We start from the raw sequence: 23,383 nt of genomic DNA on the forward strand, positions 1-23,383 counted from the left end.
TCACACTATAGCTACTCCTTAGGGCTCCTTTTACTAAGCTGCGTTAGGGCATTATCGCGCGGAATAGCGCGCGCTAGACCTTAACGCCAGCATTGAGCTGGCGTTAGTTCTATCCGCGGAGTGCAAGGTAATATCCAGCATGCGCTAAAAACGCTAGTGCACCTTAGTAAAATGAGCCCTTAGTGCTGCTTTGTATGAGGGCCCCACAGTGTCCAACTGGAAAGAATAAAATACTGGATAAAAATAACAACAAAATCTGCCTTTCAGAATGCAATGGGCTCACACAGCACATAAAAAATGTTAAAAATAATAAAATAGAGCTTAGTATTTTTTAAATCCATGTTTTTAACTCCAAAGGCATTTTGGTAGCTATTTTTGGTTCTTTTAAAGGATTGTGTGTGTCCAGCACTACTTTAAGAGAGGAACTGTACTTACTGATATTAGATGCTGCCAGACAGACCCCATGCCACTTTGTCTGTGTTTTGGAGATGTACTTTTTAAAATAACAATTTATTCATTTACCCCCCACCCCCTTTACAAAGCCGCATTAGGCTTTTTTGTTCCTGGCCGCTGCAGTATTAGCTTCGACAATCATAGGAATTCTATGAGCCTCAGAGCTAATACCACTACGGCCGGTGATAAAGTATAACTCGACTTCATAAAGGGGGAGGGTTATTGTATTTGATGTTTAATATAATCATGTATTTATTTCCTGTGATCTGATACTGATCTTGTTGTGGTTCTATTATGATTGTATATGATTTTGTTAGACTTATTTGTTGTTCTATTTATTATAATGATAATGTTTTGGCCCTGAAACAGCCCTTGCTGGGCTTGCTTTTATATTTGATTCTCCAATAAAATATCTTTTATCCTCCATTAATCATGCCACTACCATTCTTTTGGGACTAGCTTGTTTCCAGGTTAATGATACTATATGAAGATGTGTTAAAATTCTATTTGCTTACTGATGCTCTACATCATTTCATCTCTGTATCTGACTTATTCCCATGAGCAATAAAAACTAAAGGAACACGTATGTCTAGGTGGAATGTTTTACTTCTCAAACTTTGGAATTCTGTGCCCAAAGTGGGACAGCCCACATTTTTTTTTTAATATCCTCCCCAGAGCGTGTACGATCTTGGGATGCTTTTCTGTATAACATCTGAAAAGTGCGTCAATATATTTATAATTAGAATCTTGATACTGACTTTCTGTGGTAGAGACTATAGCAATTTACATGTTATATGTAGGTACTTTCTCTGTCCTTGTCACCTGGAGCAATGAAAGATTAAGTGACTTACCCAGGGTCACATGGAGCCACAGCAGAATTGAACCTGGTTCCTCAGGTTCTCAGCTCACTGCATTATCCATTAGGCTAACTTCTCCACTCCACAATTTAGCCTTACAATGACATCCATTCTTGTAGGAGATTGCAAAATTTGCACTAGCCCATGTCAATGTATAAATACAGGGATCCACGGCTTTTTTTGCCATATTAGGGTCTCAGTTTTGCATTTATCTAAAGTAAATAGTTGACAAGTTCCATGTCTCAGCTTTGCACATTTGTAGACTCCTCTGTAATACCCATAGTGCTTAATGCAGAGGAGCAGGGCTGATGAACGGATGACTCAGCTTTGTTCTTCCCAAACTCAATCACCACAGGTTTCCCTCGGAGACAGAATCCATTAACCAGCAGTAGGGCCTTCTGTGCCACCTCTGCACCTAATATTAAGGGAACATAGCACATCATGTGTTAGTAAGAGCATGTGTTATAGCATCATCATCTTATATAAAGTACTAACAAATTTATATGTTCATGTTCTAAAGCAAAGTTAGGGCATTTTGTATAACTGCATGAATATAGTTTGTGTCCCTGAGTTATATGACTGGAGTCTCAAGTACCATCAGTATAATCAGTGATGGTAATCAGTTCTATGAAGCAGTTAGACTTCTACAACCTAAAATGAAAAAGGAAAGATTTTAAGATGTTCACATTTACAAAAAAATGGCTTGATCATTTTAACATAAGTTGCAGTTCTAAACTCTCAGTTCTATAAATAGATAAATTAATCTTCTTGACCTTGTGCATAAGCCTGCTAGAGGATGTTAATGAACTCTGGGATAAGGGCCTGTGTGGGCAACTTTCCTTCCCCCTTAGTATGGAGTAATTGCCTTTTCTTGGGCTGCGAAGCATCTTCACCCTTACGGTACGCAAGAGCGCTATCCCAGGGGCTCCAGGAAGTGTTTCTTCCCACCTTCCACCCCCCCGACAGGACCATTTGCTGTTCTCAAACCCTAAAAGACTGCAGAGGGACTAAGCCCGAAGTTCCTGCCTCCCTCCATTCTGCACCATGTGGCACAAAGGCACTCTTCAGCTGGCCATCTAGCATAAATAAGGGATAGCATAGGGATATTAGGATCTGAGGACTCCATCCCTGTCAGTTTTGAGGCAATGTGTTTTGGAGAAGATGGAGAACTTAAAAAAATATCGGGAAATCCAAGATGGCTGCAGCGGCAGCATTTTGTTTTTTTTTTAATTTTTAATTTATTAATTTTCCATTCTTACAGCAATTAATTCACATATAATATAATTAATTATTACATAACATTTGTAATTACAATCAATACATCATATCATAAATAATAAATCCCTCCCCTTTTTTCAATTCTTATTTCCAAAAATTATACAAATCCCTCCCCAATCCTATATATCTACTACCAATGTGCTAAGAAATCTGATCAGTAGAATAATTAGTCAATGGTTGCCATATTTTCTTAAAATTATGAAGATTCCCTTGTTGTAACGCTATTACTTTTTCCATTTTGTATATATGACAGACAGAGTTCCACCAGAATGTATAATTTAATTTGGTATAGTCCTTCCAATTTTGAGTTATTTGCTGCATGGCGACTCCTGTCAATATTAATAGCAGCTTATTATTATTTGCCGAGATCGGACTCTGAGTTCTCAATGCAGTGCCAAATAATATGGTGTCATATGAGAGTCCTACATGATTTTCTAATAACTTATTAATTTGGGGCCAAATTAAATTCCAAAAGGCATTTACACAGGGACAGAAAAAAATTAAATGATCTAACGTCCCTACTTCTATTCTACAATGCCAGCATCTATTGGATCTAGTACTATCTATCTTTTGCAGGCGCGTAGGGGTCCATAACACTCTATGTAACAAGAACATCCATGTTTGAATCATAGATGCTGACCTTGTAGACCTTAATCTCCAGGACCAAAATCGTGGCCATTGAGAAGCAGAAATTGTCTGTCCAATCTCAATACTCCAAATATCCCTAAGTCCAGTTTGCTTTTTTTTATTTAAAAATCCATATAACAATTTATACCATTTTGCGGCTTGGTGACCCAAAAAATCCGCCTGGAAACATAAAACCTGCAGACTATATTGAGTATTAAGATCTTTCCAATCAGGGAACCCTGCCTGAATGGCCTGCTTCAATTGCATCCATTTAAAATATTGTGTTTTATTTAAACCGAATTTATTTTGCAATTGTGAAAAACTAAGCATTGATCCTTCTGAAATGATATCATTCAATGTCCGTATACCTGCAATTATCCATTGTTTCCAGACGATCTTAAATCCGCCAATCTTGATCCTGGAGTTTACCCAAATAGATTGATTTAGTGATTTAGCTATTGGTTCTGGTGATAGATTACTGATATATCTTAATGTTTTCCAAGTATCTAATAAAATTCTGTTATCTTTGTATCTTCTAGGCATTGTTATACTAATTAAATGTTCTAAATGTAATGGGAACAGGAGCCGCCATTCTAAATATAACCAATCTGGTACATTCTCCATGAGATCTGGGAGGATCCAATACATACCCTGTCTTAGAATATAGGCTTGATGGTACCTATAAAAATTTGGAAAATTTACCCCTCCCTCCACAATTGGTCTTTGTAATGATACTAAAGCAATTCTGGGTCTTTCCCCAAACCAAACAAATTTTGTAAGAAGATTGTTTAATTTTTTATAAAATGACCCCTGAAAAAATATTGGTATCATACTCATTTGGTAGTAAACCACAGGCAATATCATCATTTTAATTGTTTGAACTCTTCCCCACCAAGAAAGATGTAAAGGATTCCATTGCTCACACATTTCTGTTATTTTTCTTAATAAAAGTTTTCCATTTTCTTTGACTGTATCTTCAATAGTATTTTTGATAATAATTCCTAAGTATTTTAAACCATCATCTTTCCAGATAAATGAATATGAATCAAATAATCCTTTGGTACAATGAACATTAATTGGAAGAACTTCAGATTTACTCCAATTAATTTTATATCCAGAAAATTTACCGAATTTCTCTAACAGATTAAGCAAACATGGAATAGTATTCCCCGGTTCTCTTAAATATAATAAAATATCATCTGCATAAGCAGAAAGTTTAAATTCCCAGTTGGAGAATGGGATTCCTTTTATCTCCTTAGTTTGATTAATTGCAATTAATAAGGGTTCCAGAACAACATCAAAAAGTAAGGGGGACAAAGGACATCCTTGTCTAACTCCCCTACGCAAGTTAAATCTATCTGATAAATTATTATTAATATATAATCTTGCACCAGGAGAGTTATACCATGTCTGAATCATTTTAATAAAACCGGGGCCTATACCAAACCATTCTAAAGCTTGATACATAAAACTCCATTCCACTCTATCAAAAGCTTTTCCTGCATCTAAAGATACTAGAAAAGCTGGATCATTAATATTTTTTGCTAAATTTAATGAGTGAAATGCTAGTCTAGTATTATTTGATGAATGTCTTTTAGCAATAAATCCTGTTTGGTGTACATCAATAATAAAAGGAAGAGCTTTTGCCAATCTTATTGCTAATACTTTAGCAATCACTTTACCATCCACATTTAATAAAGAGATAGGCCTGTAATTTGAAACCAAAGTAGGATCCCTGTTTGGTTTTGGTAAGACAATAATTCTGCATTATATGTAATTTCTTAGAAATAAGAGCTCCAGCTGAGGGTCACAAAATGACTGTAGTTTGAAAAAAAATCAAACCATGTTATTTAATTTAGTTCTTAGATCAAATATTTGCAAATATATTCTAAAAAAAACATTTATTGAGGATATTCTTCAACTAGATTAGTTTGTGGCCATCAAGAAGTATAGCTTTAGCCTCTGCATTAGAATTCCTTTTCATTTGCAGAACCACAAAATGTTTGTCTTATGCATTATACCTCTGAACTCTGTCCCTCAGACACTCACTTGGAAAGGTAATGAAGGCCTGGCCTCTCATACGACCAGTCAGCAAGCGGAACTGGATCTGGGGCCCGTCTGCCTGCTGGAACCGGGCAAACAAAGAAATCAGTTCTTTTACTGTTGTACGTGGGTGAAGGTTTTTCAAATACAACACCTAAAAATTAAAACAAAGCTGTGTTAAGTCTGCAATGCACCAGCATCAAAGTCATGAATTAAACATGCTACATCTCCCGAGCGGAGGTTTAAGAAAAATCCAGTATTCTGTGAAAATGATAGCTAGAGCTCAGTGCCTACTTGTAATTGAGATAAGCTGCTTTCCTTCCGCTAATCTGCAAGTTCTCTCATCAATTAAAACGGATTGGCTCGGTGCTGCAATTTTACCCTGCTATGCCATTTAAAAATGCAGGTTGATGAGTCTCACATCTTGGCACATTATCAAATTTGTTACATCTTATACTGGAAGAATATGTTGCAATGGGTGAGCTGCTAGATTTGTGAATAACTGTTTTAGGCCTAGATTAGTGAATGTGGATTTATTTCTCACAGAATAAAGACCAAACAGTTCCTTGGGTCTTCACCTCCTTGAGGGCAATCAATGTGTCAGGTTTTCAGGATATCCTTAATGAATATGCATGAGAAAGATTTGCATATACTAGAGACAGCAGACATTCAAATTTTACCTGCATCACCTGCAACTACTACATATGTACTTCCAATATCGTGACAACTCAGATGTAATCCTTAGCAACTCAAAGAAATGTACAAACTACTCCCTAAATACTTCTAATCTCCGGACAATCCATTTGTAATCTGCCTTGAACCGCAAGGTAATGGCGGAATAGAAATCCCTAATGTAATGTATTGGTGTATACATACAAGTACACTTGCCAAGAAGAAAACATGTACATTTATGTGTGCAGACATTCCCAGAGTAGTAGTAAGAGCAGAGCTATAATGTTCATGTGAATGCACATACTTCACAAACATATTCACACCTTTAATAAGTTTTTGCTTCTTTTGTCACACTGGTTTCTATGTTTTAGAAACCCTTGTTTAAGGCTAACATTCTTAATTGTGTTTTACAAAAGAATCTTGTTTTCACTTTGGGTCATTTTTCCTTTCATTTTGTCCCACATTTGAGCCATCACACCAGTACTGGAAAGATACAATTTGACTAGCCCTTTTTCATTTTGCCAGATTTTATTTAACTTTTTGTTGATTTAAGACAAAATTATTTTTGGTCATTTTGGGAGGAAGTTCTTAAGCTGCATTAGGGCAAGCTCCTTGAAATGACTTAAAGGGCCCTAATTTAGCTTGATAACATTTACTGCAATGATATTTTAGTCACGTTGGGTTACATAGTAATTAAATGCAAAATGCAGTTTATTAAATTGATATACCACCCCTCGTAAGGGAAACATCGGAGTAGTTTACAACATAAGATTCAAATAAAATAGAATGAAAGAACTCCATTTAATTATGTCAGAAAGAGTAATAGACAAGAAAAAAGTGGAAAAGCAAGTTTTGCATCTCAGTAAACTAAGCAAATACCACAATGCGTTTTGCGGTGATACACTGCAAGTTGCATTAGGACCAAACAAATCACAGCAAATTAACTCCAGCTTTTAGTTCACATCTTTTCCATAGCTGGTCAAAGTACAGTAGGTATTTCCCTATACCTTATGGACTTACAATCTAAGTTTTGTACATTCAGGAAATCACTCCATTGCCCAAAGTCACAAGGAAGGCCAGCAGAATTTGAACCCTGGCTTCCCTGGTTCCCAACCTGCTACTCTACTTATTAGGCTATTCCTCCACTTAACATACCATCTCAACATTACTCATCTCAAAGTAGTTTAAATCACATATCATAAAACGGCAGTAAAATCTCATAGAAATGCAAAACTAAAAATAATCTCTGCAACACAATCGTCCTGTTGCTCCTCCATACTGTTAAAACACTCAAATAACCGGGCTTTTTTTTTTTTTTCATACGTTCACAAAAATCCAGTAAGTTTAACTGTAATCAGAATCATGTAACAGCATCCTACAGGTTCACTGCAAGTAAGGAAAAATTATTTTCTTACCTGTTAATTTTCTTTTCTTTAGACGCAACAAATGAATCCAGAGACCAATGGGATAGCACACATCTACCAGCAGGCGGAGATAGAGAAACTGATTAACAGGTGGTCCTATTGGCTGGCACTCCTCCTGTATCTTCAGTATAGCTCCTTACCCAAGCATCCGTAACCATCAATAGGCATAGCATGTAAAAAACTTGTTTACCATAACAAATCTCAAAAGGCAATAATACAGAATACAACCATCAATAACAACAAACTTCGAAAGTTTGAACAACCGACAAACAATATCCAGAAAGGGTGGGATTCTGGATTCACCTGCTGCGTCTAAAGGAAAGAAAATTAACAGGTAAGAACATAATTTTTCCTTCCTTAGCAACAGCAGCAGATGAATCCAGAGACCAATGAGATGTAGCAAAGCAATCCTCAATCTGGGTGGGAAGCAAACGCCACCTCCGCCAACAACCGAAACACTAAACGCATCCACCGCATGCACCCCCACATCCAACCGGTAATGCTGAGATAAAGCACTCTCAGAAGACCAAGTAGCCGCGAGACAAAACTCCTCCAAGGAAAAAACCTCTGGACCGAGTCCAAGAAGTAGCCATCGTTCTGGCGGAATGGTCATGAAGTTCTTTCGCCAACCGCTTCCCTGCCATCAAGTAAGCATAAATAATGTCCTCTTGGTCCCATTGAGCGATAGAGGCTTTGGACGCCGCCATACATTTGAGGCGTCCCTTGAAGAATACAAAAAGGTGATCTAAACAACTAAAGTCGTTAGAAACCTAGCTCGTGGAGAATGCTACACACTTTCAAAAAAATGCAGTGAATAAAAGCACGTCTCCCCATTTCTCCTCCCAGGAAGAAGGAAAGAAAAGTGAGAGTGTCATAAAAGAAAGGATGACGTTATCAATGTTATCTGGATTATATTCTATTTTCATCAATACAATATGTTGTAGTGAAAAAATGATGCCTCAGCCCCACCACTCCACCGCTTGTTAAAGATTCGAAAAGCGGGAAGCTAATTGTGGTGCTTCATCATTGGCAATCAATTTTTGTGATATTTTTCATTATTTTATGTTCGTTTTTACTTAGTATCAAAAATCCTTCACTTCTTGAATATACTTAACAAAGTAAATCATACTTATCTCAGCAAAAAAACCCAGGGAGTCAGACCCGACATGTTTCACAACAAAGTGAAAAGATCTTTTCTCATTACTAACTAGGAGTCAGATGACAGCGGCACCCGTGGGAGACCCTTGAAAAAACACTTTGTTGTGAAACATGTCGGGTCTGACTCCCTGGGTTTTTTTGCTGAGATAAGTATGATTTACTTTGTTAAGTATATTCAAGAAGTGAAGGATTTTTGATACTAAGTAAAAACGAACATAAAATAATGAAAAATATCACAAAAATTGATTGCCAATGATGAAGCACCACAATTAGCTTCCCGCTTTTCGAATCTTTAACAAGCGGTGGAGTGGTGGGGCTGAGGCATCATTTTTTCACTACAACACATTGTATTGATGAAAATAGAATATAATCCAGATAACATTGATAACGTCAGCTATTTTGACTGGATTTAACTAAATTTTGGGGTCAAGCTTTTGCCATAAGACTTATAGGATAAAAGAAAGGATGACACCTTCTTAGAAAGAAATTGTGGTACCGTCCGAACTGATATCCCAGATTTTGTAAATCAGAAATAGGAATCCCCGCCAAACAAGGCCTGCAACTCAGAAAACCGCCGAGCTGAAGCCATGGCCACAAGAAACCCCGTGTTCAAGGCACAGCCCTTTAGAGTCTCAAAAGACAAGGATGAAATGAAGCCTTCAGTAAACTGCGACGAAGTACCTTAAGACTGTACTCCGGACAGGACTTTCTAAGAGGTGTACGAATAAACCATATTCCATTTAGGAACTGAACTACATGAAGCTGAGAAGTAAGCGAAGAGCAATATACCTAGTCCTTGTAACAAGCTAAGAATGGCACTTGAAGCTGAAGGGAATTGAATGCTAAGCCCTTGGCAATATACTTGTGCCAAAAAAGAACTCTGGAAGGGTGCAAATGTTGAGAAGTACCCAAGAAAGGAAAAACCTCCAAAAGGAAGCAGAAGCCACAGATGAAGACGTCTGTATCGCCTGGATAAGAGAAGAAACAACCTGCTTCGCATAACTCTTACACGTCAGCCATGACTTTTCAAAAGCTAGGACATAATACCAAAGTAGTACGAATATCCATGTTGATCGGACCCTAGGTGAGCAAATCCGGAGATACTAGGAAACTTGACAGTCTGGCTGTCGAAAGACTCATCAGATCTGCATAGCAAGGATGGCACAGCCAATACAGAGATTCTACAAATACTGTGCCCTGAAAGCGAGCTTGAGATGGCAAATCCAAGCTATCATCAGCCAGGGGAAAACACTGAAAAAAGAGAAACCAGAGGCGAGAAAGAAGCCACGCTTCTACCCCCTCTGATTCCCACTCCCTGTGCCCGCCAAAGAAGCTAGGAAGCTTAGAATTTCGAGACGAGGCCATGAGGTCTAGTTCCAGGAGATCTCACTTCCATAAAAAGAGCTGGAACGCCTGAGCCATAACTCTCAATATCCAGGATGTAGAAGATTTCACTATTACTAGCATTTATACTTTCTAGAGCGTACACACCGCTGAACATTGTAACATACAATAAATGGGCCATGCTCAGATTTCGCGGAGAGAAAGTCTATCCAAACTCTTTTCCTGACCCATAAAATGATCTGCCAACAGAAGAGGAAGATGAGGGTCCACCCATTGAAGTAGAACCACAACTTTACCCACCAACTGAGCACATCACCTACTGCTCAGGCTGTAGAGAAATACCCCCATCATAATACTGACTGAAAAGGCTTTCAGCGTCATTCCGGAAGAATGGTCTGAAGCTCCAGAAAGGTAGCCTGACCATGCTCCAGAGTAGAAGAATGAACAAGTACTGAGTCACCTCTTAAGACCAGACTCCTGGAGCTGAGGATGGAAGGCATCGAGCCGCCCCAACCCGACAGCCCGGGATGTTTGGTGACCATGAGCTAGTCCAGCAAAGACAGAGGTATGCCTTTGAAAAGAGAAATCTCACTGAGGCATCAAATCATACAAAACGATGCTTGAGGAACCTTTCAAATAATTGGAGCCCTGAAATACCGGGAACCACCAGAACAAAAGCGACTGCTGTAGCGTTATAATGGGAAAGCAAGCCGAAGTTCCCAGTGGAGCCAGCAACATGGATCCTAGAACCTGTACAGAATCCCATACTCTTGGTCATGGTGACCGAAGAAGAATGCAAACCTGAGACTGTGACCCATCGCCCTAGTCTCTGGGAAGAAACACATTTCTCTCCATATGAATAAAAACATCTCCCCGATATACCTATAAATAGTACAGGAGAAAAGAGTGCTGTGCAAATTCGAAGATTCACAACCAAAGAACTGAGGAAAAGAAAGGAGAAATTAGGTTCTTACCTGCTAATTTACTTTCTTTTAGCTTCTCCAGACCAGTAGAGGTTAATCTTTACGAATGGGGTATATATCCAATCATGACCAGCAGGTGGAGACTGAAAACAAAACTGTGGGACAGTATATAATATACTCCCTTCTCTATTTACATCAGTCTGCCGAATAGCCAAGCAGAACTAAGAACTGGAAAACAGAAAGAAAACAATACTCCGAACAGGAGTAACAAATAACATACCCAAATGCTGTTGGAAAATGCAGAGGAGAAATACCAGAAGGAAAATGTCCCCACAGCTCGCCAGCTAAGCCAGCCGAGCCACAGCCGCTGTTCTTTAATTCTCCCCGACCCTAGAAAAATACTAGAACCCGCAGCAAAAAACAAAAACTGCCCGCGAAACAGCCCCAACAACAACAACAACAACAGACAGGGTGGGGACCTCTACTGGTCTGGAGAAGCTAAAAGAAAGTAAATTAGCAGGTAAGAACCTAATTTCTCCTTCTTTAGCACTCTCCAGACCAGTAGAGGTTAATCTTTACGAATGGGACGTACCAAAGCAGTCCCTCACACGGGCGGGACCCCCGAAGGGCTGACACCAGAACACACACACCGAACACCGCGTCCTGACGCGCCAGAACATCTACCCGAAAGAGTCTGACAAAGGAATACAAGGAAGACCAAACCGCAGCCTTACAAATGTCCACTGGAGGCACGAGCGACGACTCAGCCCAAGAAGCCGCCTGACCCCGAGTAGAATGAGCTTTGAGAAACTCCGGAACGGGCTGCTGCCCCAGAAGAGAAGCGGAAGCAATAGTCTCCTTGATCTAGCATGCAATAGTAGCCCTAGAAGCGCCAGCCCCCCTAAGAGGACCAGTCAGAAGGACAAAGAGATGATTTTATTTCCTGATCTCCTGGGTCCGTTGCACATAAGAGCGAAGGACCCGACCATCATCCAACTTGCTCAGCTGTCTTTGCTCAGAAGAGCCCTCCCAACTACCCAAGACCGGGAGGACCACAGATTGATTGACATGAAAAGGAAAAACTACTTTCGGCAGAAAAGGAAGGAACAGGCCTCAAGACAACCTACTCCCTAGAAAACTCCAAGGGAGCCCTACAAGAGAAAACCTGTAGCTCAGAAACACGCCTAGCGGAAGAAATGTCAACCAAAAAGACCGTCTTCAGAGTAAGGTCCTTCAAAGAGCAGCCGCCCAACGGTTCGAAGGGCGGGTGCATCAGAATAGAGAGAACCAGACTGAGATTCCAAGAGGGAAAAGAGGACCGCACGGGAGGCCTGAGCAACTTGGCCGCCCGCAAAAAGCGAATCACATCAGGAATGACTGTCAAACGCTGACCCGTCACAAACCCCCGAAAGGCTGACAAGGCCACAAGCTGAACCTGGAGAGAAGCCGAAGCCAGGCCTCTATCCAGGCCATCTTGCAAGAACTCTAGGATTTTCCAAAGGGGAAATCTGGTAACCCTAATGGTATATAAAGAGATTATGTCCTTACCTTGATAACATCTTTTCCAGTAGATAGTCGAGTCATTCTATACATGTGGGTTCTCTCCCAATGGCCATGAGCCATCTGCAGAATTTATCCACTCCAGATTTTTTCCCTGACTCTCCTCTACTTCACAGGGAGCTCTGCTGCCACCTACAGTTAGTACCTAAGCATAAACAGCAACATCGACAACATTTAAGGGAATTTTCCCCAAGTAGAAAAAGCTTTGCTCAAACAAAGTAACACAGGAATACAAACACTGAAACAGCTAACAAAGCATCAAAGGAGTCCAGATAGTATCCCTGTATGATCTTGAAACTATTATACAGATATCTTCAAGGCCCAAAGGTCTGTCCAGCATCCAAGAATCAACTTGGAGAGGCATAAACAGAAAGAGACAGAAGGCAGGGGCAGGAAGGATAAGGCGGGAGTCTAGAATTACTCACTTATCTATACATCTAGTGTAGCAAGTATTACGTCATAACAGATAGAAAGATAGATAACAGGTATTCTAGGAAACTCTACATTCAAAAATCTAAATTCTCTCTTAGTTAAAAAAAAACAAAAACCCGTATCCAGTGCTTGTTTAGTGATCTCATTATCTTTAGTTAAAGATGAGAGGTAGCAATGGGCAGAAGGATGGGGATGGAAGACATTTGTCTCAAGTGCCTAACCAGTTTTCTGACTTGGCTAAGCACTTTATTATATCTAAACCAGCTGAAGCACAGCTATGTCTAGTGAGTTATCCTCTATTGCTGCAAAATATCAGTAGGAAATGTTTCTTTAACTATATAAAACACAACTGAATTATCTTACTGTTGATAGGAAAGTTGTACCTTGCTTGGTTCTCCGCAACTATAAGAGGAAAACTTGGGGATTTTTTGTATCTCATGTTCGGAAAGCCGATTTTTTTGGATTTCAGCTTCTGTTAGAAACTCCACAGATTCTGTTATTTTCATAGGTCCAATAACGCCACCATGGGGCAAGGATTCAGTCTTCCTCTCAGATAAGCCAATTCCATCAAATGCCATCTGTTCTTCCTGACCATGTGGTGTGTTTAGCGTAGCAGTATCACTTACTCTTCCATAACATGCTTCTGATGTGTCTGGGAGAGTGGGACCAGATGCAGTGAAACTAGATTTTAAAGACTCTGGCTCCTCAGCTGGCAGCTTTTCAAAGATCTCTTTATATGTAGTATCCAGAAGGTATCTAGGATCGACATCTTTCTCTGCTGCTTTCTTAACTTCATCTGCATTATGAGGCAATAAATTATAACTTTAGTCACCTTAAAACAACAAATTATAGCAGCTGAAAAATAATGTTTTAACTACACAAACTGTAATGATGCAGGTATACAGGAGTCACAAAAAAATAGCATTAAACATTTTATAAGCGAAGGAAATTGAAAAACTGAAAAGAAGTCCGAGTGTCATAATCTGACATGTTTTCCTTCTCTGCTGGCTCTCGACCCTATTCTTCCCAGTATAATTTGGAAGAAAACACTGTATCTACCCCATTTTGTTGAATTATTCTACTATGTTTAATGTCACTATCCACCATTTTGGTGAAGTTTTCAAATAATGAATATAGTAAAAGGCTCTGTAATATGTATTTGTGTTTTTAGCAAAATTTATGAACAATGTCTAGTGTCTCCCAAAGGTCCTAGGTGCTGGCAAGGGGCATAACCCACCTATCTGGACTGGCATTGACAATGAGGAACAACTGTTCAAAGCAATCAATATTCTGGGGTGAGACTGTATATGGCCTGTGCTCTTGGATTGGGAAATTCCTGCCCCCTTAAAGCAATGGTTCTCAACTCAGTCTTTGAAACACACCTAGCCATTCAGTTTGCAGGACATCCTCAATAAATATTCATGAGCCAGATATAAATGCCCTGCCTTTTACTGCAAGCAAATTTATCTCATATGAATTCTCACTGAGGATATCTTGAAAATCTGACTGGCTGGATGTGTTGAGGACTGGGTTGAGAATTACTGCTTTAAAGACATATTTTCAAAAAGCCTTTTCTTAATAGGTGATGCGATAGTGCTGCTACTGGGTATATGCTATTTTGTATGTTTGATTATGTATAGTGCATGTTTTTATGTAACCCACACAAATTTTGGGATGTGTAGGATATAAATATTTTTAAATAAATAAATAACGCAGGTCTCATTTTATGTTATGAGACCTATTTACAAATTATCCACGTTAACAGAATGCTGTTTAGTTTTATATGGATTTTTCTCTATGGACTATCAAGATCATAACAGCAACACATGTGGATGACATCACCCCTTGTTGAACCTGATCCAGTCCCTTGATCCAATATTCAAACCTCTTGAAAAAATATTTGAGCATCTGCAGGTGTTCCAGTCCAGCAGCTCTTCTCGGAACATCTGTTTTTGTTTTTTTTTCCAACCAGCAAAGCGGTCTGCTGTGTTCAAGTCCCATTATCATACTGTTTTTTCACGAAGCAAAAATTCAGTTTGATCCAACAGGAACAGTATTATCTTCAATACGGAAAAAAATTGGGATTCAAATGCAGTGCCCCTCACTGACATGATTAATTTATGTGCTTACTGTCTAGGACCATTGCACAACATGAAAAACTATAAAAACAAATGTGCCTGTATATCACCAAAACGCCCAAAGGAATTATAAGCTCCATGTATTTCTAGAGTGGAAAAATCCATGTATTTCTAGAGTGGAAGAAAGCCTAACAAAACATAAAAGATGACTGTTGCATGGCCAAGTCACTGAAGCATAAAACAGCTCTCGTAGACCCTATAAAAAAGGGATCAAAACAGAAAGCTTATTCACTGTATAAACAATTTACACAGTATAAATTTGCAAATGATGTTGTAGTCCAAAGCAAGAAAACCATAAATTTTTCTTCCTTCCAATCAGTAGTTCTGATGAGTTCCCAAAGTAGTCTGCAGGGATTGATAGCTCTTCTTCATTGGACTCACCACAGTGCAGGTTCAGGCATTCTGATGCAAGCTCCTGCCCTTATCTGAAGAGAACACTTACAGGGTTGTCCAACTTCGTTCCTCAAGGGCCGCAATCCAGTCGGATTTTCAGGATTTCCCTAATGAATTTGCATGAAATCCATTTGAATGAACTGCTTCCATTGTATGCAATTATCTTTCATGCATATTCATTTGGGAAATCCTGAAAACCCAATCTGGCACGGGCAGAAGTTGGACACCCCTGCACTACATCCATCCATGCTCTGGAGAAAATCTTTTTGGTGAGAAAGGCCTAATTCAACAATCTCAGAAGGTGTTCTTTTGAGTTGATGTTTTGCTAAGGTAGTCTTTTGTCGAATTTTTAAAGTTTTAGAATTCATCTTTAAACTTTGTGGGAAATCCCCAAACAGCGTATACACTATGTATGGAGGTCTATGACAGACATTTTTTGAGTGCACAAATCAATCCTGTTTTTTTGTCGGACATATTGAAAAGTAAAAGATGCAAACTCGAATTTGAGTATCAGCAGAATTTTGAAAAATAATAAAAATAAGACTAACTGAGAGAACTTGAAACGTGGGTCTGACCACAACTGCGAATAACTGAAAAACTGGCAGGGGTGTGTGGAAACCTATAGCTTATTCTGTATACAGTAGGCGGGAAGGCTGACGAAGGCGCAGAAAGCTTTCTAGAGCTTTCTACTAGCCAGGTCGGTTCTGTCCCTGTTATGCCACCAAGTGTGTGGTTGAAATGATCAGCTGTCCATAGAGAACTTGGGACACAGGCTGGAAGAATGGAGGGAGTGAGAGAAAGAGATGCTGAGGTGGAGGAAGGAATAGATAGGGAGAATTGTTGGGCAGGGTGTCTGAGTGAGAGGGAAAGAGATGGTGCACAAGGAGAAAAGAAGAACGAGGTTAATTGTAGGGCACAGGGAGAAAGAGAGAAATATTGGACATGGTGGTGGGTGAAGCTTGAGGTACAAATGTATGGGGAAGAGAAATGAGAGGGAGAACTGTAGGATGTGGAGGTGAAGAGAACAGTGGGACATATGAAGAACAAAGGTGTAAATTTTCTATCTTTTCTTTCTATTTAAACTACAGTACTTTATTTTGAGGCCTATTTCTTTAATGTTTAATGTTTTTATAGACTGTGTACTGTACAGAATTCCAGTTACATACAAATTCAATTTAAGTATGGTTTTAAAAAATGGAACTCGTTCTTAATCCGGGGACTGCCTGTACACGTGAAAATATATGAACAGCAGGATTTCATTTGCATAACAGCATAATTACTTGGTGTATGAATCTATTAACCCAAAATTCTACTAGCTGCCTGGCACTGAAAGACTGAAATTCCCTGTCTTTGCTTCTGGTCCATACTATTCAAACACACAGTGACAGTCCTAGCTCACATGTGGTGTGCAGGTCTGTACCTTGGTAATACAGAGATCTAAGGAAGGAGTGCCGGTCTGTTCCCTGGAAGAGTGCATTTTCTATTTCCATTTCCCGTCGGTTCAGCTGTTTGCTGCCTGCAAATCTCTGTGGTAGTGCCAGGATACGCTGGCGCTCCGAGATCTTCTTCTCAATGGCTTTCAACCTCTCCTGCACTGCCTCAGGAGCTGCCCCAAATCCAGAACCCTAAAATCACAGCCAGGAAAGTAATTAAACATGATTGTACCCTAATTACCTACTACAACTGTCCTGATTCTTGCACATTTTCACAAAATAACCTTAAGGGAGATGGGGGACACAAAAATAATTCCCTGCCCACTGTCTTCCCACGCCAAGGTTGCAGCACAGTGAGCAGAGCGGGGGCACTGTTATGTGGCACAGGGTGCAATTCGAGTTTGTTATGTTCCTGCACAGTGATACTGCATACACCCAAGCCAAATTTAGCCCTCTTCTCTACTCCAGCATAGCTCTCTCTCATTATTTTTCCTTACTCCCAAAGGTTTTTCTTTTCCCTCCTGCTCTAATACCACCTCCCAGAATCCCAATGAGGATGGTAGACTATCAATTTGTTGATGAAGGGTATCCATTATGGTGTATATGTATTGGGTATAGTGGAACTGAGGAATGACTATTCTGCCATTAAGTTTTGTCTATGCTTTATTATAAACTATTGTTAGAAGGATTTTTCTGGACAAGTGGTATATTAAATGTTATTATACATTGTGAATCCTACCTATAGGTTACTGTTGTGAGATGACTGAAAGGTACCCTTACTAGGCCTGAGGAGTAAAAGCTGGCTCCAGGAATCTAACCTCATTTTTCTACCTAGCCCCTGGTTAATCAGGCCATGTCCAGTGTACAAATTACAGGTTTATGGAGGTCAGCTTTTAAACTGGCCATAATGCAGTAGCTGTGTTAGTCCAATTTTTAAGGATAGCAATAAATAGAAATAAAACAAAACAAAAAAGGCAATACCTTTTATATTGGACTAACTTAGTGCCTTTGAAAGCTAATCAAACAATGCACTGTAAGCCCAATAAAAAAGGTATCACCTTTATTCCTTTTGTTTTATTTCTATTCATTGCTATATATTACCTTAAACTGGCCATGATACTTGCAGGACCTTGGGTAGTTTGGACGTGCAGGCCTGTGCACTGATTTTGAAAGGAAAACTCCATGCGGAATTTCCTTCTGAAAATCCTGCAATCACTGGTGCCATGGAGATCCTTTACACCCCCCCCTAACATACAGGCACAAATTATATAATGTACAGGGATTTCAAAATGGCACTCTTGCACACATTTCCCCTGGTCCACTCTAAACCAGGTTGTATCACTCTTCTTTTTCTATGCAATGGTAAGGGAGAGGGGGCACATTGCTCAAAGAACACCTGTTTATTCCAATGATTTCGTCCTGAAGAATTTAAGAAAGTATGAAAATTAGCAAATCACACAAACTGCTTAGCAATACAAATAGTGATGATGGCCTACCGCTTCGGCCATCCCTACCTTGGTAACCGAGCCCCGCTGTTTCCAGAGTACAATCTCTGAATCTGTCAACCCAAGCTCTCTGAAAGAAGCAGTCTCTTTATCATTCTCCTGCAGAATCTGGAACTGAGATAAACTCAAGGTGCCTGCTGCCTCAGCTCCAAAAGGCTTGTATACTGTGGCTGGGGCAAAACATCGTCTCTTAGACATACATCTGCAATCAAAGCAAGTCAAGAGTTAAAATTCTAAGCAGGAGATTACCATCTACCAATAATTCCACAAGTTTGTGCCACTTGGGAAATCCTAAGTGTTAAACTCCCAAATTCTATAAATGGCACTTTGATTTGTGTGCGCAACTTAACTGAATGAGCTAATTAGCTTAAAATTTGTGTGTTACCAAAAAAGGGGACATGGAAATTAGAGGGCCATAGACAGATCAGGAGCATTCTTCACAGCTACATGCATAATTAAAGAATAAGGGACATTGGTGCCTAACTTTGGGTGTGAGGTTTTGTACTACATTTATGATGGTGCAAATGGTCATATGGAAGGATTAGGTTCTTATCTCCATAATCCTTTTTCCTGTAGAAAAGCATATGATTCCTTACGGATGGGTTGTATACCCCAACTCGCGAGTTGGATTGTAGAAGACATCAATCAATTTTCTCAGTTCTGCCTCCTTGTCTCCCTGGGTAGTGCTCACTCTCTTCAGTCTGTATCAAAGCAAGCGATAACCCCTAAAAGAGGAAATAACAAGGAGAGGTTTGGGGGACTCCCCGATAATGTTTCTTTGCTCTGCAGTAGGAACACAAAACAGTAAACAAGCATTGCAATTACAAATCTAGAGGTACCAACTCACCACCCACCTATGTGCAACCAGCACTAACACTTGTATAGCTCTGTGAAAGCAGCGTGCAGTGAATAGTTGAACTCTAACCGACTGCCTTATATTAATTTTCTTTTCTTCTCTTTTGGCTGCCATGAGCCAAGCCATTCAAAATTCAACCCAGACTATCATTCAAGACAAGCTGTATCCATCTCTGACAGGGCGGAGTGTAAGGAATCATATGCTGTTCTACAAGAAAGAGGACTATTGAGGTAAGAAACTAATCCTTTCTTCCTGTACAAACGGCATATGATTCCTTATGGATGGGACGTACCAGACAAGTCCCTTGAGTGTAGAGCGGGACAGAAGAGCCTGCAACAAATACTGAGGACCCAAAGATCACCTCTGCTTGTGCAGATATATCCACTCTGTAAAACTTCATAAAAGGTATGAAGAGTAGACCATGTGACTGTCCTACAAATTTTATCAGGTGGCACTGCCCTGGACTCGGCCCAATAAGGTAACCTCACTTCCTGATTAACATGAAACGCCCAAACCACCTTCAGCAGAAAGGAAGGCACAGTGTGCAAAGACACTCCTGTTTCCATGAATCTGAGAAAAGGCTCTTTGCACAATAATGCCTGCAGCTTGGACATCCTCCTAGCCAAAGTTATTGTGACCAAAAACACCATCTTCACCGTCAGATTCACGATAGACGCTTCCAATAAAGGTTCATATGGAGCCTTAGTGAGGGCCCATAATACGATATTAAGATTCCATGTTGGAAACGGCTGCTTCTCCATAGGGCGGAGTCTCAGTGCTCCCTTCAGGAACTTGGAAACATCTGGATGAGAGCCTAGAAACACTCAATCTACTCTAGCCAGAAGTATGAAAGACTAGCTACTTGAACGCTAAGAAATCCAATTGCTAAGCTCTTCTGCAATCCTTCCTGCAGGAATGAGAGGACCTCAGGAATGGAAGCCCAGAAAGAATCCAACTGCTTATCCATGTACCAATGCTGAAAAAGTTTCCACACTTTAGCATAGACTGCCACAGTTGCTCGCTTTCACAGATATTGAGTGCTGGCTTTCATAGAACTGAGGAAAGTTGATATCACCATCTCTGAATATCCTTTCCATGCTAAGGTTGCATGCTCAATAGCCATGCTGTAAGACCAAAGTGTTCCAGATTGTCTAATTCTATGGGCCCCTGTGACAGAATGCCATAATGCAGCAGTGGTCTGAGGCAACTGTCCCGCTGCAAGTTGACCAGATCCGCGTACCATGGGCAGCGCATCCGATCCAGGGCTATGGGTTGCTATTTTGCGAATGACTTGGTCTATCATCAGCCACGGTGGGAACAAGTACAGCAGTTCTTTTGCTTGCCAAGGTTGCACGAGAGCGTCCATTTAAAAATTTCCTGACTTGAATCTTTGACTGAAAAACCGAGGGGCTTTCTTGTTGCCGCTGACGTATAAGATTGAACGTCAGGTACCCTTATCGTCTCACAATACAGTTGAATGCTCTTTGGGACAACGCCCATTCCCCTGGATCCAGCGTCTTCCTGCTGAGGTAGTTGGCTTGGACATTGTCCACTCCCGTAACGTGCTCTGCTGTTATCATCTGCAGGTGGACTTCTGATCACCAAAACAAATGGGCTTCCAGCTTCAAAGAAGAACTCTTAGTTCCCCTCTTGCCTATTGACATATGCCACCGCTGTAGCATTGTCCAAGAATACTCTGACTACTTTGCCTTAGCCATGTCTGGAAAAAGTGGAGAGCTAACTGAATGGCTCTCAACTTCAGTCTGTTGATGGATCATGTTTTCTGTGATGGTAGCCTTGCACTGTGTGACTCTCGCAAAGACCGTCCCTGCCATAGACTGGCATCTGTTGTTAGTAACACTCAAGACTCTATGTGGAAAGGAAGGCCTCTGGATAACGACTCTGGCTGGAGCCACCATTTTAAGGTCTGTCGTGCCTCCATCATTCAGGCTCCTTCTGGAGTGAGAATACCAACGTGCCAGCAGTGAGCACTGTAGGGGGCGCAGGTGTGCTCTTGCCCAAGGAATCACCTCTATGATCGCCACCATTGACCCCAGAAACTGCAGGTAATGCCAAGCTGTAGGAGCTAACTTTGCCAAGAAGTCTAGGATCTGGCGTCTGAGATTCTGTTTACATGGCTCAGGAAGAAACACTCATCCCTCTGCTGTGTTAAACAGGATTCCCAGATACTCTAGACACTGAGCTGGTTCCAGGTGGCTCTTTCTGAAATTGATAATCTACCCGAGATCCTGTAAGAGCTGGACTACCTAAGCAACCGCCTGGTGGCAGTTCAGAAAGGACGGTGCCCTGATCAGCCAATCGTCTAAGTAAGGATGAAGCTGGATGCCTGCCTTGCGCAGGTAGGCTGCTGCCACCACCACTACTTTGGTGAAGCTGTGCGGCGCAGTGGCCAATCTGAAAGGCAGCATCGAGAACTGAAAGTGCTCCTCTAGCACATGAAACCTGAGAAACTTTCTGTGATCTGGGAATATGCAAATATGCCTCTGTCAGATCAATTGAGGCTAAAAATTCACTAGGAAGCGAAGTCCATTTAGTAACCAGCACTCCAGTGAATCCACCTTAGGTGGTGTAAACAATTGCTGAAATTCTGAAGTCATGGGATACAATTTTGCCTCACCCCCATTAAGAGACCTTTTGGCATGTCCCAATGCTCTGTTATCATCCTGGTAATATTTGGGTGAGAAGGGAAGCACATGGACTGTGACGTGGACTAACTGTGAATATCCAGCAGCATAACAGCGAAAGCTGAGTGGCCAAGACCTGTGGGGGACTCTAGATTCAACTTCTGCAAACAAACTGTAATAACTACAGTTAAATCTGAATGTTTGAAAAGTCTTTGCACTGTTGGATCCTCTCCTTGCTCAAGGGCTGCCACTTATTCCTGGCTGTCTGCCCCAAACTGTGAAACAGAATCCTCCAAAGAGGATGTTATCTTGAAGAGCAATAGCATAGTGTCCAACCTCAAACCATCCCAGTCCTTATCTGACTGGACCTCTGGGTCCAAAGACTGTGAAGGGGCTTCACCTTGAGGGAGGTAACTCTTTATGTGCACCTCCCTGCTGACAACCTGTAGGTGTTTATTTAAATTTTTGGTAGGCTGCATACATCAGGGTCACAAAATCAGGGACAAAGACCCAACCTGGATCATCCGGGAACCTCTGCCGGTCTGACTCATACCTGCAGAGGGACCAGATGGAGCTAAGCCTTCAGCTCCCCCCTCTCCCAGGTTGCGTGCCCCATGGTATGCAGTATTACAGATGCTCCTCAGGTGCCCATTCAGCGCAAACTTGGCATGATATGGGGTAAAACCACCTGAGGAGTTTATTACAATCGGTTTAAACCAAAATCCAGGTGTTTTGGAGGTAGAGAGAGTTTTTAAAATAAAATTGGGAAATCAAAGATGGCCACCAAGGCAGCATTTTGGCGCTACAAATCGGCCCATAGGAGCAAGACTAAAAGATCAAGAAAGTTGAAAAAAGGAGTTTAGAGGTGGGGAACCCTTGTGATAACCCCAGAAAACTTTAGTTTTGCCAATTTTTGATCCACCCCGATTTTCCCATAGCCAGTAATGAGCTGTACTCACAGAACTGCCATGTGCTGTGCCTGCATGAGCTTCTCATTGCAGCTGGAAATAGAGAAGGAATTTCTGCCTCAGACAACATCCAGCGGCTTATCTCTTCAGGCTACCTTTTATTCAGGTTCCAAAACCTGAAACCCTCAACCCCTCAGGCTTCTATATGAGAAGCCAACTTCTGCCAAGCTTCCCGGACAATCACGGAGTCTAATCAGCCTGCGCTCAAGTACCTGACTCTGTAGGAGCAAGTACTGCTCCCAGGGAACCTATTCAAGCCGGCTAGGCAGGTACTCTTTAAAAGTGTGGTCCTCCTGGCTTCAGACTCCAACATCTGATCCTTCCCCCAGACTGAGCTGTCCCAGGGAAGATCAGATTAATACCCAAAAATAACAAATCTAGTGCAGAGCAGAGGAAAAGACACTTTCTCAACTCGCTTGTAGAAATTAAGACTGAAGAAAGCAGGCATTGCCCAAAGAGACATGAGGCAATTAGTTTTTCAGAAGACTTTTTACCTAAATTGCTCTCCCTCAAGCTGAAATATCCGTCGGATATAGAGAGAACTCACCGCATACCATCACGTGCAGATAACAGACAAAATGGACCCAGATCCATGATTTTCAAGGTACTTCATTTTTAGCAGGCTTTGGATATTTTAACTACTGTCAAACAAATTAAATTGCTGAAATGGCAAG

At 40.8% G+C, this 23,383-nt stretch overlaps 1 protein-coding gene across 8 annotated transcripts in view; it reads right to left on the bottom strand.

Annotated features, from left to right (window-relative positions):
* RBM41 (RNA binding motif protein 41) overlaps nt 1–23,383 on the bottom strand; it is a 59,654-nt gene that overhangs the window by 30,111 nt on the left and 6,160 nt on the right. For 5 of the 8 annotated variants that reach the window (XM_033946378.1, XM_033946379.1, XM_033946380.1 and 2 more), the window contains exons 4-8: nt 18,250–18,442; nt 16,723–16,927; nt 13,155–13,567; nt 5,265–5,412; nt 1,305–1,725 (exon numbers count right to left, since the gene is read on the bottom strand). In XM_033946378.1, the coding sequence (XP_033802269.1) occupies nt 1,553–1,725; nt 5,265–5,412; nt 13,155–13,567; nt 16,723–16,927; nt 18,250–18,442 (1,132 nt within the window). In that variant the 3' untranslated portion in view covers nt 1,305–1,552. Of the gene's footprint in view, nt 1–1,304; nt 1,726–5,264; nt 5,413–12,327; nt 12,485–13,154; nt 13,568–16,722; nt 16,928–18,249; nt 18,443–23,383 lie in introns of those variants that run through there. The other 3 variants (XM_033946385.1, XM_033946382.1, XM_033946384.1) reach the window with 3 other exon arrangements.

The sequence above is a fragment of the Geotrypetes seraphini genome, chromosome 5, assembly GCF_902459505.1.
Source record: "Geotrypetes seraphini chromosome 5, aGeoSer1.1, whole genome shotgun sequence".
Taxonomy (NCBI): Eukaryota; Metazoa; Chordata; class Amphibia; order Gymnophiona; family Dermophiidae; genus Geotrypetes; species Geotrypetes seraphini.